This window comes from Aplysia californica, unplaced genomic scaffold (genome assembly GCF_000002075.1).
Source record: "Aplysia californica isolate F4 #8 unplaced genomic scaffold, AplCal3.0 scaffold00708, whole genome shotgun sequence".
NCBI classification, from domain to species: Eukaryota; Metazoa; Mollusca; class Gastropoda; order Aplysiida; family Aplysiidae; genus Aplysia; species Aplysia californica.
The window spans coordinates 360265-376024 of record NW_004797978.1 but is presented as its reverse complement, the minus strand read 5'-3'; the positions used below and the strand labels follow the sequence as shown (position 1 = coordinate 376024).

Here is a 15760-nt window from a genome sequence, read left to right as displayed (position 1 = left end):
AGGCCGAAGATTTATAATGTCTCAGCTGTGGGTAGCATAAGCCCCAAAAAATGGCAGTGAAAGGGGAGGTTAGTGAGTAATATTTATTCACTTTATTAATCAACATACCTGTATGTGCTTATGTGTGTGTGGCAGAGAGAGAGAGGGGGGGGGGATGAAAGTGTCCACTGGTAGCAAAACTCCCATGTGAAAAACTTGTCTTAACATTGCGGCTTATCATGTTGTATTCCTCAGTATGTAAAAACTATGACTTTGTTATTTTCATCCCTTAATTGATAGTTAAAATGGAAAGTGTATGTTTCAGACACATAGCTTTTCAAGGGTAAAAGTAAAAGCACTAAATGAGGTTCTGGACTTCAGAAAGTGAATGATGCTGCTGAAAGTCAATTTAAAGCTGAGTACATTGTACCGAAACTTTACTGTTTAATGTTTTGTGCCTTGATGAGGATCTCAATTGGTGCGATGCAAATTTGTTTTTCTTAGATGTGAAGCTGGATGAAGCTGTAAGACTGGCTCAGGGGGGGGTTTCCAACCCAGTTGTTTCTGGGTGGAGGTTGGCAGTGGCCATTAGCTGTAGTTTTTAAAAACTTTTCTGAAGAAAAAGATTTTAATTATAAAATCCCTTTAATCTCTTTATGTATAAGCGAAACAGAAAATGCTTGTAAATTCTTTCATGTTTTAGAAAAAAGTAGACTGCAGTCGAAATAGTCAAAGATGGCGACCCATTATCGCAAAATAAACTCAAGTGGGAAATGGGAAGCGGTCGTTTCTACAAGTGATTGCCTTGTACAGGTGGCCATTAGAGCTAGTTCGACTGTACTTTGAATATGTGAAAGAAAAGTAGAAAACTTTAAATCTCATTTTTATTAGCCAATAGAATAGTATATTGTCTTTTCTATATATGGATATGGAGCCGTTTGCTTTTAAGAAAATTACTGTGCTTACATATGTTTTGGTATGTTGTCTTTGATTAATTTCAGAGGGTTTAGCAGTTGGTGTTGGTTTTGGGGCAGTTGGGAAGACAAAAGCAGCAACTTTTGAAAATGCAAGGTAAGTTGTGCTGGAAAAGATTTTCTTTCCTTACTTATTCTTTTCCAGTGAAGCATCTTAAGGATGCTTTATCTTGAATTTTGCAAGCTCACTGGTTTCTATTATAATATTAAACTTAATATGCTGAAAGAATACGATTAACTTACGTCGTGTTTTACCATCATATCTATATGACATGAGGAACTCTGTGCCGCCACTTTCGAAAAAGGAAATTTACTTGTTAATCCGATCCGTGCGCTTTGCATAGCAGTCTGTCAAAAGGATTTTTTGAGAAATACTGAAAGTTTCTAAGAGATCTCCATATGAGAAGTATTCTAAAATGTGAAGAATATGACGCGGGGGGTACAAAATCACCCTTGGGCGTACGGATAGGGGTTGACTCACTTACTACTGGGCCCTTTCACCAGTCACAAGCGTTGAAGACTGGCGTTTTTGGGAGTATTTCAATAAATCGCCACAACTCTCAAAATTACTCTATTGTTATTATTTTTTGACACAGTAAATTAACATTCAAGCTTAATCTAATACAAAAAACCAAAGTTGTCTAAGACTAATACTTTAATTTGTATGATTTTTAAAAAATTGGCATAAATTTGATTTTCCTAAAAATTTCCAGAGATGTGACAGGTAGAATGAAATTCACAACAACAACAAAAAATAAAAGTTCAAAGTGTTCTGTTTTGATTTGTATGCATGTGTGAGTGTTTGGTGAAAATATAAAAGCTGGTCTGTGCGTTGATTCAGACCCATACACTGTATGACATGAGACAGATACGGCACGACGTTGTGATTTCGTTGCGCGAACAACAACACCAGTAGCCAGTACTATAGTGCTAGATCTAGACCTAGAACTACGGCTCGGGCCGTGTTCGGGTACATATCCAGGATCCTAACTATCAGACACATCATATTCTGAGACACAAGAACTAGTAAAACGTACAGAAGTATCGAAAACGGCGAAATTATGTGATTCTTGTTCATGCGACTTCTTCGACCGTTACTACGACGCGACTGTCGGATTACTATCAGCTGTATAGAAAAAAACAAAACGCGAGTTCCGGTCAGTTCAACCCCAGTTGGGGTCACTGTCCTTCACCTTCAATAACTTAAAAACTACGGGCCCCATAGATACGAAATGAAGTCTAAGAAGCTCAGGCTTGGCCAAACAAGGGTACGAGGCGGGTCGCGCGATCCGTGCGTGATTTGTACAGCGAAAAAATTCCAAAGTTGGTCACGCAGGGCTCGTGGGAACGGTCGCGAGCGTCGTGGCGGGGGTTACGCAACTGTTGTGTGAACCGTCTGAAGTGAGTTAAACAATAGGAACAATTTTATTTTGTTAAAGTTTTCCTTTTTTTGTTGTTGTTTATTTCATTTTGCCTGTCACTGAAAGTGTAAGCTTATTCTTCTTCTTGTAGACATGTCTTCACTAGCAAATAGGATTGCTCATAACTGGCTAACAATATGGATACTTTTTTTGTAGTTGTGTTTTAGTTTTAATGATGGTAATAATAATAATTGCATTTTCATGTATATGGTTATATTTTAATGAATAAATGCCAGCACATTTGCACTGTGCTCACTCCTGGAACAGTATTACCTACATTATTTCTCTTCAATATGGAAAATGCTGTCAGTCAGTGCATATTGAAAGGTTGTTTTTTTTATTGCTACTTTTTTTCTTTACTTGTATAATGTTTATTGAATGGGTTTGGTGTGTTAATTTTGTCCTCTTCAAAGGCTTTATAAAAAAGTCTAATGACTGGTTTTTTATTCTTGACCTTGCTTTTATTCATAATCCTTTTTATTTGTAGAAACTTGGCTTTTGGAATAGGAATTCAAAACTTCCCTGAGGGCCTGGCTGTCAGTTTACCCCTGAGAGGTTCTGGGATGTCAACCATGAAAAGCTTTTGGTATGTAAAAAATGAAAAGTTTCTTTGCTATGAATCGATTTTGAAGTGGTTGTAAATATATTTCGCCCTCATCGACACAATTTATTTGAAAGACGGGCTTCTATGCTTGTCAGAACCAATTTTGGCTGTGTGGGATAAAGTCCAGCATGGAAAAGAATTCTACTATGAAATATCTTTCTGATGTGGGAGTCGAATGCACGTCTTTTGCGTGCGAAGTTTTAGGATTTAATATTATACCACATATGGCCGTTGTTCCCTTTTTCAATGTTCAATAATATTATGGCTGGAAGTCGTGGCGTTCTGTATAATTTTTGTTCTTTCCTCATTATTTTTTTAAAGGTGTTTATGTCCCTATTGACACAATTTAGACAAGTTTGGAGGCCAGCCTCGATTTTTCTTGTAAAGGCCAACCCACGCTGAGAAAGAGAAGCTGTATGGGGTGCTTATGCTTTTCTAGAGTATTTAGAGGCCAGCACAGCACAATGCAGTTGTTTTTTTCTTCTTTGTCATCTATGATTCTACTATCTCTTTCCTTTTTACATGCAGGACCATATTGCACACGAAATCCATCATGTGCTCTAAGTATGGCCTCAGATTCACACACTGAAGCTTTTTGTTTCTATTAGGCAATAGAATACATGGCAATTTGAGGATTACGGGTTTGGAAAAGAAGTTGAATTGTCACCAAATATTGATGTAGACACAACTCGCTACCTCAGAATTACGAAGCTCTATCTGACATTTTTGGTTGTATTGAGTTACTAAGACCATGAGGTCAGAAACCAAATGTTCTATCTGCTATATCAAAATAATAGGATTGTTCAGAGTTGCTATCAAGATATTCAAAGAATTGCATTAAAAAAAACTTGACATGTTGTGAAACTCAAAATGCTTTCGTAAAATTTCTCAAAATGAGGAAATGAATAGCAAAAAACTTTTGTAATTCTTGGGTAGCCAACTTGGTGAAAAGGCTTAAAACAGAAGATGTTTTTTTCTTGAGCGCATACTGTAAATATAAGAATCTACCCTGAAAGTGGCCTAAAGCTAAATTGCAGGCTGCCAGTTTACATCCCTACAGAGTACCATAGTTTAATGATTCAAATTTAGCTTGAGACAGTGCAAAGTATACTCTGTTTCTACACCATGAGTCTTTGGATTAGAGACGATCCTGTCTCAGTGAAAGATGTTTGTCATTGTCATATATCAATTTGTTCAGGTATGGGCAGCTGAGTGGCATGGTGGAACCTATAGCTGGCTTATTGGGAGCTTTTGCTGTGTTTGTCGCTGAGCCAATCCTGCCCTATGCCTTGGCTTTTGCTGCTGGTGCCATGATCTATGTTGTTGTTGATGATATTATTCCTGAAGCGCAAACCAGGTATGTCATTGTTGTTTATTGGCAGTTGAAAGTTGCCCCCTTGTTGTAGGTTCTACTTTTTTCACTGCAGTGGAGACCACTCATACTGAACTTTAACGAAAGGAACTTTTCCTTTATTTGAACTATTGAACTAGTCATGGTTTTTCCTCTAAATGTAATTAGTATTTTGAAGTTCATTTGATATAAATTTGTTTAGGGTTATTTCACTTACATAGTGCTATATAGCTTCCCCATTTGGGAATTGATGCAATGTTTTTTGTGTGTAAAATTAAGAGCTTATTCATCACATCAAAGCAGCTGGTTGATTTGAAGAAGATGTAAAAATATTTCTCCATCACACCACCCCCCCTCCCCCTGCTTCCCCCTTGATTAAAAAAATAGTGCACCTTTTTCCTGGGAGTGATACACGTGCCTTTTGTGAAGGCAGCACTAGTCGGAAACAAGTTAACTCATTCGCTACGCTGAGCCGTGGGGGGCGGCGCGGCTAAAGTGCCATCAGTATGCTAAGCCGCCCCCAGCGGCTGGAGAATCGATCTTCAATTTTAGCTTAGATTCTATTCCAATCCACATATCCTTGTTAAGATAAAGGTCATTATATAGTTTTGACTTTCGGGTCAAGCGTTTCCACCGAAAATCAGAAGTTTTGATTCAGTTTTGGAACACAATTTCGAAGTTTAAGCGACTTTGTTTTATCGCGATGCTCAAATTATAGCCCAGACCCCAGTCTTAGTACTTTTACACAACAAAATATATCATTATTTTGCACACTAAAGAAATGTAGGACTCTTCTTCAGAATGTTGATACAATTGGGCTCAAATTGCCATTGTTCTGTTATTGAGAAATCAATATTTTTCAGTGCTAGATCTAGATCAAGCTCTAGATCTAGATCTAAATTGTCAAATTATTTTTTTCTCCCAAAAATCACTATTTTTTGTGAAATTACACCAAAAATACCACTCAAGACATGTGTACGTTTATTCCAAATGCAATTCTGAATAATTCCATATACGATACGAGTGTTTTTTTCTGTTTGTGAATGCATCTTGCCCATTTTTCAAGATTATAAAATTTTTAAATTTTTTTTTCAATATCGGATGTCATGATCCAAATGTGCAAATTTTACGGAATGTATATAAATAACTGCAAATTTTTCAATATTTTCCACTTCTATATTCATTTATGGTCATTTTTATGTATCATTTGACTAGGTGCAAACTTGATTTTTGAGTTTCACCGAAGATGATTAATTTTTAATTTTCAAATTTTATTTTTATTTGTTGCATAATCGCCTCTTACAGGAACCAAAGTTGAAAAATGCACAAATAAACATTACAGATGTATTCTACAAATCATACTGAAAATTTAGGTACATAATATGTTAATATTTATTTGAATTTGTGGCCCTAAAGACCTTTGAACTGCACACTAGTCATCATCTCATTTCGCCTTCCCGAAAAAAATTAGTCCACAAGCCGAAAATAATAAGTAGCGAATGAGTTTAGTACTTGACTTGCAAGAATTCCTAGCAAGTGATAAAAAAGATCCATTTTCCTTATAATTCTTGCTTGCAGTACACTATGTTTCTGTGTACTCTTCCTTTAGTTAAGGGAGTTATGAAAAAGCCTGACCTATTCTCTTTTTTTTCTCGTCTTTTTCAGTGGAAATGGCAAACTGGCATCATGGGGAGCTGTGGTTGGATTTGTTATCATGATGTCTTTAGACGTTGGGCTAGGCTGAGATTTATGTGACATTTCCTTGTTGCATAGCCTACATCTGACAGCATATTGTTGATTAGTTTTTACCATGTATTTATTGAGCTTGTTGATAGAAATGTTTAATGCGGGGTAAATGTTGGGTGTATTTTTTATTTGCATAATGCCTTAATTGACAGTATAAGTGGCCCAAGATATTCTTGGGTGTTTTCAAAGTTGTTGCTTATGTGGAAAGAGATCTTTATATTATATAGGGATAACATTTTTCTGGCTAAATCCGGAAATCCATATATTTTGAATATTTCCTGGCTGCTTGCTGTGAGTGAAGTTTTTTCAAGGGTAAAACATTATTGGAATGACCATGTCAATTTATTCAGATTTAATTCTTACATTTAATGCGAAAACTTGTTTTTTTTTTTTTTTAAATTTGTCAACAACTTTCTCATTCAATTTTTTATTTCTACGGAAACTTTTCCCAGGAGATGTATGACAAAATCTGGTTAGATAGAACAACATATACTTTTTTGAGCTTGGTTAATATTGCTATACCACGAGTGCCGATTTCTGGAACCCTGATAAAGCATGGCGTGATCTGTATTTGGGATGATATTTTATGAGCTCCTACTATTGCATTAAAACATACTACTGCTGTATGAGCATAATTGTTTGCAATTGTGATGTGATTATCTACCTTATAATGTGAACAATTATTTTTTAATTACTACACGTTTGCATTTGGTGAACCTGCTGTCTTAAGAATGTGTGATATTACTACTGCAGTGGTATGTCTCTTACAAGGAGCTGTCTCACTGCCATGGACTGGGGCACTTCCCATGATAAGGGTGACCTCTGAGTTTTTTAATTTAATTTTTAAAAAGTCAGATAGATTTCTGTGCAGGTTAGTAGTATTTGTTGTATGATTCAAATGTGAATATCTGTCATAAATGGACTTTGTGCAAAAATCTGAGATGAACACATCTGAGATGAACACTTTATGTTTTTGTATATGTCATAAGTTGGGTGAACATGCAGATATGTCTGTCATTTATCAGATTGTTGCGAGGGCCATAAAACCTCTACTAAAACAAAAAACCTTTATCAGATTAAAGGTTTATGCATCTGATAGAAAATTGAGATATATACCATAGGGAATAAACTATGAGGACGTTCTTATCGAGCTGACGTGTAGTGGATTGTGTTTTTCTTTAACTTTAACAGTTTTATTTTTATGCTTTTCCAAGTGCAGTCTTTACTGGGGTTATTTTGTTTTAATCTTCACTCAGAGAAGATTATCGGATACGACATGTACGTTGTAATGTAAAGTTGGTCCATTTTTTATTCCATTACTGGGAGCGAGTGGCTGGTTGCTCTGAAACTTAGGTTGTGTCTATGTGTTTGCCAGGAGTTTTTCTCAGTGAAAAGGCCATGCTAGTGCTGGCAAGTATTATACTCTTAAAATAATTGAAGGAAATCTTTGTCGGAATTTCCTTTTTGTGATCAATGTGAGGGTTTTACAATATGCATGGCGTAAAAAGAGTAGGCAATAATAATCTCTTTCGGTCTCTATCTTTATCCCTTCCAACACTCTCTCGCTCATAAAAGCAGTGCATGGTGAAACATTTCTTGGCATGTGAATGGACACATTTTAATCCACTCGATTTAACTCACTCACCACCATTGCCGCCCCTGTGTCGGCCGCCATTGCCGTACCTGTGTCGGTGAATTGGCGACGACTGCTCACCGCCGCTACCGCACCCCTGTTGGTCTCATATTTTCCTCTTTATTTCTACTAATTGCTGACACATATGCGGCAACGGCATAGCCCAATTACTAGAGGAACATCCCATTGACTACTCAGAGCAGTTTCACTTTATTGGAATGATTTCCCTTGAAGTTCTGCCTATTTTTGGAACGAGAGTTCCATTTGTCCTTTCTGGGTTTTCTTTTGAACGTCGGGCGGCCGAAGTCGACCAAACGCTAAAGCGCTGCTCATGCTGATATGAATTGAAAATGGCTCGTAATTTTAGAGATTCTGAATCCATATGATTCAATGAACTCTGATTCAGGTGATGAAGTGCAAAATAATGGAAAGTGATGTTAGTTTGAGATAGAAAAAGAGGTAGATCATCTGTCAGCAGTGGGCTGTGCTGCACTACTTAGATCTAGTACAGTCCACGCCGGCTTTAAGCACGGTCATCGGGAGAAAGCTGAAGCGTGTTTAATGCCAAAGCGTGCTTGAGTGCGAAGTAAATAAAATCTAGAGATTTTCATGTAGAAAATTTCCTGTGCTATTTCCCTTAGTAAGTAAACCTTTAGTGGTCCTGCAAAAGTGTGCACTGTTATTTTTACCTGCCATGGTAGTTTTCATTTGTTTGTTTTGTTTTGTGGTCAATTGGGAAATGAAAACTTAAATTAGGCGGCCAGTCACGAAACAGCACACGAGGCCTACACACTGCCTGTGCGTACCACTGCCCGCTGTACCACATTCATACCACCGCCTTCATTCCCCTAACACGGTCTTTGATCCCACCTCGCGCGTGATACCAAATCAGGATTATCGGATAGCGAGGGGCAATAAGGTGAAATCGCAGCCTACCTCCTTTTCTCATCTCCCCGACCCTCTTTGTATTTTTTTTTGTCTGTGTGTAGCTTTGCCCTAGGCTAGATCCTATGTCCACGTGCGCAGTTGTGTCAACTGTGTGCATCTCTCTCCCTTCCTCTCTGCGCATGTGTGTGTGTCCATCACTTGTGCTGTTTTTGTTTCTCTTAACACACTCACTCAACTCACTGCTGAGACTATGTTCAAACTTCGATGGGTCATCATGAAAGTATTGACTGTCTTGTAAATGAAGCGTACCTGAAGCCGAAGTTACCGTGTTTAGAGGCGTGTAATTTATATAGCAAAAATTCGCAAGAGCTGTTTAGCGTGCTTGAGTCTGAAACATGCTTTATGCCGGCGTGCTTAAAGCTGGCGTGGACTGTACTACGACTAATGTCAAGCATCCAGCCAAAGTCTTCATAAACTTATCAATTTAGTTTTTTGTTTTGTTATAATTTGTGTGTATTTTAGGACAGAAACAGTAACTCTTACAAAACGGCAAAAATTTTGTACTTGCTAGTTTGGCCCCCCAAAAAGTTTTAGTCCCCAAAATTTGTTGTTTTTTGAAAAGCTATAAAACATAAACAAAATAACATAGAGTCAAAATTCTTTCTGTTCTGTAAAGCTCAACATCTCTTACTAAAACTGGCCTATTTTCATAAATCTAACCTAAATAGGTACAGAGTAACTGGATTTTGAAAAAGGTAGAAAAAAGCTGGCAGGCAACGGCTTGGTCTGAGCTAAGGCACCGGCAGTGAGTGAGTTAATAGAAGCATAAATATGGATATTACATGTATAACTGGAATGTATTTCAAGTACCTTTTTACTTTTAAGACGTGTATCTTAAGGGTCCGTTGGTTTGGAAAATGTATTCATTACCACGCTTTTTAAAGGACTCCCAGATTACGATGCAACAAAACCGAACACCAAGCACAGTGGAATTGTAAATGGGCTGATTCATCATGTCATGCTCGTAACTGTGCCTGATCTTCAACAGGGAACTGCTGCTTTTTCTTTCCTAATCCTTACTATTGTCATTTCCTCTACTTCTTTTGTATGTTTGTCACACTCTTGTGACCTGCTATTTCCAGGGTGCCTTGATAGCCGAAGCAGACCTTTGCTGTTGAAATAGAGAGGTGAGCAGAGTAAGTCTGATTCCCTGTAAAGACTTTTCTGTTGACACCCACCCCTTGGCGCTCATATGACCTTATGCAGTTGCGAGCGCCGTAAAACCCTCTACTAAAACCCCCTCCCAAAAAAACCCCGAACACAATAGACCCAGACATTTATTTTATGTTGTTGTTTTGACCTATTTGCCATTAAGTTGTATGTCTGGTCATTTTTCAAATTAACTGAGAAAGTCTGTAAATGAACAGATTCTCCATTTTATGCTTTTTGTTGCAGATGTGGGAAAAGGGACACTATAGTTGTTGTCATCTTTTGAGAATGATATATCGCGACCTCAGTGCTTTCTTGTCGTATCTCCATTTTTTTAAACAGTGAAAATGTGACTTCTTCTAAAGCTCACTCTTTGCTGTGATGTGTTTTCACTGTTATTAAAAATGGAGATATGACAAGAAAGCACTGGGGTGGCGATATGTTCATTGCCGTTTATGTGAAGTTGACAATTTACTACTGTCTTGTCTTAGTTTGCTGAAACAAAAATTGGGTCATCTGCTTCGGAATCTATTATTATTATATAAATAAATTATAATTAAAAAAAACAACTATTAATAATATGTTACATAATAAAATGTTCATGACAACTGCCTCTAACGAAGTCAAGATGTCCAGGGACACAAGTCCCGCAAATGATATTTTTGTCAGAGATTCACAAGTCTGACCTTTGTGATGTTTGGAGAGATTGGGGATATTTAAAAAAAAAAAATTCTGACAAGGTGTTCATAAGTTTGTGCTTACTGTGTTGATAAAGACGGGTACCTCAAGTGTGTTTTAATACTGAGGTACTGATGTTTTTCCTCACGACTTAAGGGCTTTTTATAAAGTATTTTATCTGTCAAGCTGATGTTTCTCTGCATTATTTCTCTCTGTCTCTTGTTGTTTCTGATGGCATAATAATAATATCTTGCAGAGTGGTGTTCGAGGTGAAATTACTGAAATGGTTAGACTCTTTGCCTTGCACGCAGAAGACATGAAATCGGTTTGCGAGCCGGGATTTTGATTTATACATGCCATCTGTCCTACAAGGATGCTATATCCCACTCAGCAGTGGATGGCCCTGAGAGTGAGAGTGAGAGGTATAGTCAAAGCAGCCTGCCACTAAACAGTGTTGGTTAGGGTGTAAGACATTATCATTTTCTTACAGAACAAAGCCTATTTCTTGTAGGAAGCACTTTCCTGTCCTCTTGTAGCCTTGTTGGTACTAAAATTTAGAGAATGTGGGCAAATGCTTATCTGTAGGGATAAATGTAGCAGTTTTTCACGTACTTGTGCCAAAATAAAGGGGGGGTAAAAATCCCTTTACCATTAAGACTGCTGTGATTAGTGTGATGAACTTATGTCTCTGCATGTATTGAAAGTATGTTTGTGTAAATTACAGTGTAATCAGATACAGGTTTTAAATATATAACTTTATTAATTGAAAAGTTTGTAGATTGATTTCAGAATGCATATAATAATAATATGGTATTGTTTTAGTTGTGTGTAATGAAAATTCTGTCAGCCCATTTTTGATAGTCTCTTCCAGCTAGCTTACACTCGAGCAGTTGCTGTTGTTGGTACACCTGAGTGATGTATTGTATAAAAAATTGGTGCCACTCTTTACAATAAAATGTCAAATTCATTTTTTTAAATTCGTGGAATTTTTGCTGAAAGTTTTGTAACAACTGATGACATTATTTTAATAATTGTTCTACCATTAAAGTCATGATGGTCTCTGATTTTGTCTCTTTGCTTTTGATGAATGATGTTCAAAGTTCCCAAGCTTATGTTTTAGATTTTTTTTTCCAGATAATTCTGTTGGACATTCTTTGTTGAGTGGAGCGTTTCAATTGTGCATGAGAAATTTATTAGTCCTATCAAGTACATTTTCACTGAGCAGCATGCTTTATAATGACTGGGGGAGAACCTTCTGTAGTCAACTCATTCTTTGAGCTCAGGGTTCTATTGTCTGTCATAATAAGTATATATATATATATATATATATATATGTGAGGCAGCGTGTTGGAATCAGGCTCTCGTCAAAATAATGAATTCGAAGAAAATAGCAATTTTTATCAAATTTTTGTTTTTTGGTTCTACACCTTTTATGTCCATTTACAAACACATCACTTTGAGGATTTCACCGAAAACGCTGATTAAATGCACAAAAATATAAATTTACAATTTCCATGGACTCTCCAGCTTTAGAATTTACGAAGCTTTGGCGACCATTTTCTTGGTAATTTTACCTCCTAAACCAGGTGACCCCCACCTCCTTCAATCCAAAAGATCTCCACTTCTATTGAAGATGGATGGGTAATTTTTTCATTGAAAGCAAGACAAATGAACAAGCTTTAAGATGATACCAATAACTCAATATGCCCAAAAATTGACGAGTGCCTGATTCCACCTCACTGCCTCATATATGTAATATATATATATAATATATATATATATATATATATATATATATATATATACATATATAATATAATATACACAGCGGTGAAGGTTCAGTGGATCGATATCAAGTTGCATTCCTAATGTTGGTTGTTTTTTTTCTCCATGGCAATCATTTATGTTCACTAATAGCAAAATGAGTTATTAAATAAACCACATATTGTCCACAAACATTTCAACTTTTGTTTATTACGTATCTTCCCCTTGAATGTACAATAATTTTTAAGTTGTTGTCCGTTTGAAATAGAATTATGATAGAGTAGTCTCAGCCGAAACGATCATACATACTTGGAAGGGCTCCTAAGTGTGCATACAAGGAGCGTGCGTTTACATGAACCTGTGTTAAGGGGGAAAGGGACGCAACCATTCATTTCCTTTATATTTTAGGGACATCCCTTGGAGGGTGGGTTGGGATGGGGGGGGGGGGGGGGTTGCTTTCGCTGATAAAGTGACGAAACACGAATGTTCTGCAATGTTATAGAGGATTCCCCGATGGTGGTTATGACTACAAAAGGCTTTAGCGGTGGAAAAAAGCAGAAAGACCGACTCACTGTACATTTTGTACTGATGTGCACATGTCGGGAACAGATAGATGAAACTGTTGGTGACAATCATAAGGGAAGAGTGCTCAGCCACGCGGCTTTCCAAGAAACCACTCTCGATTGCCTGTCATCTATTGTAACTCGGTAAAAAATGCCATGATGAAATTACGACATTTTCTCTCAGAGACTCTTCTCTGTCTAATATTGTAATGCATTCACTTGTGTTGCACATCATAGTCCAAACTTAACATTACAGTCACCCAAACACCAATGAGAAACCCCTCTCAAAGACATTTCATAGTCTGAGACCTATGACACCATGTGTTGGGTGTGAAACTTAAGAAAATGCTCTCCATCACTCTTTGTTCTGCATGAGGGGTGGTCTCCCCAAATATCCTAGACTTGTGTAATGCAAGTGTGTAGGTTGCAATGGAATTTTTCTTTTGTTTTTTTATATAGTTTTAGTAGAGGTTTTGCGGCGCTCGCAACTGCATAAGGTCATATGAGCGCCAGAAGATTAGAGGTGTTACAAGAGAGTAACAAACATAAAAAAGAAGAAGGGAAGATAAGGATGATAGATATGATAGGAAAGAAGGAGCAAACCACACCAGAGCACCCGCCAACCGCCCACTTTTTCTTTTGTCATGCTTTACCTGTTGCTTGTTTTGCAGATTGAAGCATGCGTTTAGAGTTAGAGGAAGTGACGGTGCGTTTGTACATCTAAATTATTTTATAGTTTAAAAAACCACCATATCACAAAAGCGTACGCTTGAGTGGAGCGTGTGTTTAGGTGGAGACTCTGTACTGCAACTGTTTGTTCAAGTTAAAGTAAGAGAAGAACATGGACAAAGTCATGGCCACTTAATTCTGAGGAATGATAAGGTGACAGTGACAGACAAATACATGGGTGGATAGGAAAACAGTTGGTCTTGTAGTGGCCATCCTCCTGCCACCACAGACTGACACATCAGTCTATCTATACTATGAATCAGTGCTTGCCAACCTGGGCAATATTGCCCACAAGAGGGTGATCTGGTGATTTCAGTGGGTGTTGGGGATCACCTGGGTAGTGACAGGAGCTGTTTAATAAATTAATGCCCCGCATGGAAATACATGGGATGGGTGGTACAAAAATATTAGAAAATATTATCCTCTTAAAAGCGGAAAAGGTGAGTGATGGCTATAAAAAGATTAACAAGCACTGCCATAAACAATTTCCAAACAAATTCATCCTTGCATGTCTGCACATGAACTTAAAACAGTGAAGCTGGCTACACCCCACACGAGAAACTTGAAAATAATGAAAACATATTCCTCAAACCAAGGTCCTAGAATTTTTTTTTCTTAGTAAACATGTATGTTTCTTTGCTTTTATGTTTGAGAAACTCAACCAAAACATGGACAATATCAATAAAAGAGTTTTTATCTTGCATGGTACAACAAAAATAACAAGAAGCTACACAATAATAAAAAGCAAAATACATCAAGGAACATGAAACCCCTTCGCCAGTCCCTCTCTCGCTCCTCGACTCTCGTCCCCTCTCACCCATTCTTACTTATATTTATAATAATTAATAAAAGCATTTGTATAGCCCATATTACTGTTCAACAGCAAGTTCTATGCGCTTTACAAGTTAATTTAATATATTATTGCCCTTGCACACTCAGAACCATTCTCAGCATCCCAGGAAACATGCAATGCAAGCAGCCGATTAAGCGCTCAAACATTAACAAACAGACAAGATCTTTCGCCGTCTTTAGCTGAGTTCCCATTCCCACCTGGACAAAGGGAGGAAAATCTGTGTGAATTCCTTTTCTCATCTGACCATGAATAAACAAGCACACCTTTGAGCATGTTACATGCACACAAACACTATACAAGAATGTAAGAAAGGGAAGATTTGTATTCACTTCTCACCCGGAAACAAATTACCGTTCCAAAAAGCATTCATCAAAACAAAGAGCACCAAAAAGGTCCTGAGCAATACAAAATATTCATACAGCAGTCTCCACATCAGTCAAACTAATTAAAGCAAGGGACACACTTATGTTGTCCAATCCTTTAGCCATAGCAAGCTTTTGCACCTTGCCTCATCATTGGCTCCTCTAAATGCATGGATAACACAGAGAACATGTGGAGTACCAGCATCCTCTCTTGTGAAGACTGGAAAGATTTTACACGCTTTCAATATATTAAGTCATTTCATAAGTAGAACATGCTCAAATACACAGATGTCAATTCTCAGCTTAGGAAAAGTCAGCCCTCAGACTTTACCATGCCACAGTTTTACGAAAACAAGAACAGATCAGTGTTTATTTTAAACATTTTTCTTCCTGCTCTGTGTATTCTTAGTCATACTGTATGGCACTAGCGGATGATGTGCATCGTTCATAGAAAGCAAAAAGTTATTAGGTGAGGGTCACATAAGAGGGACAAAGGTATTTTTCAGGCTGAACAAAACAAGTTATATTCCGGTTTAAGACTGTCCCCGTGGTTTTATGCACCTCGCATAATTTAGCAAAATTTGATAATTTTTTGGGCATAATTTCTAATTATTTTCCTTTATCATTCTTTGTTAGAATTAACAGAATCGCATAATTTCACATTTTTGGGCTCAGTTTGCATAATTTCAGAATTTTTCTTGCATAAAACGAAGGGGACAGTTAAGAGAAGAACATTGACAGAAAAATTAACAAATCACCATCACCGCTAGTTCCAGAAAAAGATAAAAGATTTACACTGAGCTTTTTACCCATCAATCAGTTGACTTACGTTCAAGTAGTGGGGTCTTAAACAGGTACTTTAAAAAAAAGACTTTTGCAGGGGCCGAACTAATGATTTACCTGGAGAGAAAGAATCTGTGTTAATACTCTAGTATGGTGCTACACAGTCCTTTCAAAGTCTTACAAGTCTTGTACCCAGATGCATGCCAGTGATTGAACAGCGATG

General features: G+C 37.3%; 1 protein-coding gene across 1 annotated transcript in view; it reads left to right on the top strand.

Moving 5' to 3' along the window:
• The window catches only part of LOC101853495 (zinc transporter ZIP11), a gene marked incomplete at its 5' end in the record, with an annotated part of 14846 nt that extends 7616 nt beyond the window's left edge, over positions 1–7230 (top strand). Inside the window, 4 exon segments of the mRNA XM_005108682.2 lie at positions 981–1050; positions 2862–2960; positions 4177–4335; positions 5995–7230. Of these exon segments, the coding sequence (XP_005108739.1) occupies positions 981–1050; positions 2862–2960; positions 4177–4335; positions 5995–6073 (407 nt within the window). The 3' untranslated portion in view covers positions 6074–7230.
• Positions 7231–15760: the final 8530 nt, after the last annotated feature.